The following is a 1,484-nucleotide window of genomic DNA, read 5'->3' as shown; positions in this document are numbered from 1 at the left end:
AACAACAGGAGTAGGGAAGAAATATTCTCTGTTAATAATATGTGATCAGCACGTATTTTGCGGGTTAATTCATGAATGAAATAATATAGTATGATATGATAAACTGTGTAACTAACTCCTGATAGCCAAATGCTATAACATTGTAGCACCAGAAGGTCCCCAGTAACCACATGAGAACTCCCTCACATAGATTTTGTGTAATTCCAGATAACCAAAGAAACCACAGAATGGAGCTCTGGAATTCTACCTTGGGAAGTGGCTTCATCTTGATGAGCATTCTGAATGATAGTGGGTCTCCTGAACTGCTCTGTGCTACAATTGCAGTCCTATACATGTTAGCACTGACCAGCAATGGCCTCCTGCTCCTGGTTATCACAGCAGATGTCCGGCTCCACATTCCCATGTACTTTCTGCTCAGCCAGCTTTCTCTCATGGACCTTCTGTTTGCATCTGTAGTTACTCCCAAAACACTTGTGGATTATCTGCGTGGGGAGAACACCATCTCTTTTGGGGGCTGTGCTTTTCAGATGTTTATGGAACTTACACTTGGTGGTGCAGAGGACCTTCTATTGGCCTTCATGGCCTATGACAGGTATGTGGCCATTTGCCATCCTCTGAACTACATGGTCCTCATGAGGCCAAGGGTCTGCTGGCTCGTGGTAGCTACATCCTGGATCACGGAGTCCATGAATGCCCTGATACACACATCATACACCATGCAGTTCCCTTTCTGCAGGTCCCGGGAAATCAGCCACCTGCTCTGTGAGATCCCACCTCTCCTGAAGTTGGCCTGTGCCGATACCTCAAGATATAAGCTCATGGTGTATATGATGGGTGTAATGTTTCTCGTGCCTCCCCTTGCTGCTATTCTTGCTTCCTATACATTTGTCCTAGTTGCTGTCCTCCACATGTCCTCAGGCGAGGGAAGACAAAAAGCTCTTGTGACATGCTCTTCTCATCTGACCGTGGTAGGAATGTACTATGGAGCTGTCATGTTTATGTACATCCTTCCCAGTTTCTATCACAGTCCCCAACAGGACAACACCCTCTCTGTATTTTATGCTATCATTACTCCAACCCTGAACCCTCTTATCTATAGTCTGAGAAACAAGGAGGTGATGGGGGCCCTCCATAGGGTACTGGGGAGATGTATCTTTGTCCACAGACTACAGCTATCTAACTTCTAGATAAGACCATATATCTTGGCCTTGAGCTATCTCCTTCCACGTTTTCAAAAATTCTAGAAATCTACCATACTAGGGAAGGCCCTAGTTTGGTCTTTGAGGCATGACTTTGTTTCTATCAGTTTTATGTTTGTACAGCTGAAGAAACATTCATTTCTCTGATCCACATTCCAGGATCTGGTTGAAATTCCCTTTTATTCTGATAAAAATTATATTATTTTTTACTTCATCTTTTCTTTTCCACCCCGACAACAGTCTTAACCCCAATCACACAGGATGTCAGCCAGATTTTTTGGTAGC

At 44.1% G+C, this 1,484-nt stretch overlaps 1 protein-coding gene across 1 annotated transcript; it reads left to right on the top strand.

The window, feature by feature from the left end:
• The first annotated feature begins 227 nt into the window (after positions 1–227).
• On the top strand, positions 228–1,187 carry LOC126080082 (olfactory receptor 2AG1-like). The gene has a single exon (XM_049891390.1). The coding sequence runs from the start codon at positions 228–230 to the stop codon at positions 1,185–1,187; it is 960 nt and encodes a 319-aa protein (XP_049747347.1).
• The last annotated feature ends 297 nt before the right edge of the window (positions 1,188–1,484 follow it).

Source organism: Elephas maximus, chromosome 7 (assembly GCF_024166365.1).
Source record: "Elephas maximus indicus isolate mEleMax1 chromosome 7, mEleMax1 primary haplotype, whole genome shotgun sequence".
In the NCBI taxonomy this organism is placed as follows: Eukaryota; Metazoa; Chordata; class Mammalia; order Proboscidea; family Elephantidae; genus Elephas; species Elephas maximus.
Note: the sequence above shows the minus strand (reverse complement) of the source record. Positions and strands in the feature narration are given on the sequence as shown.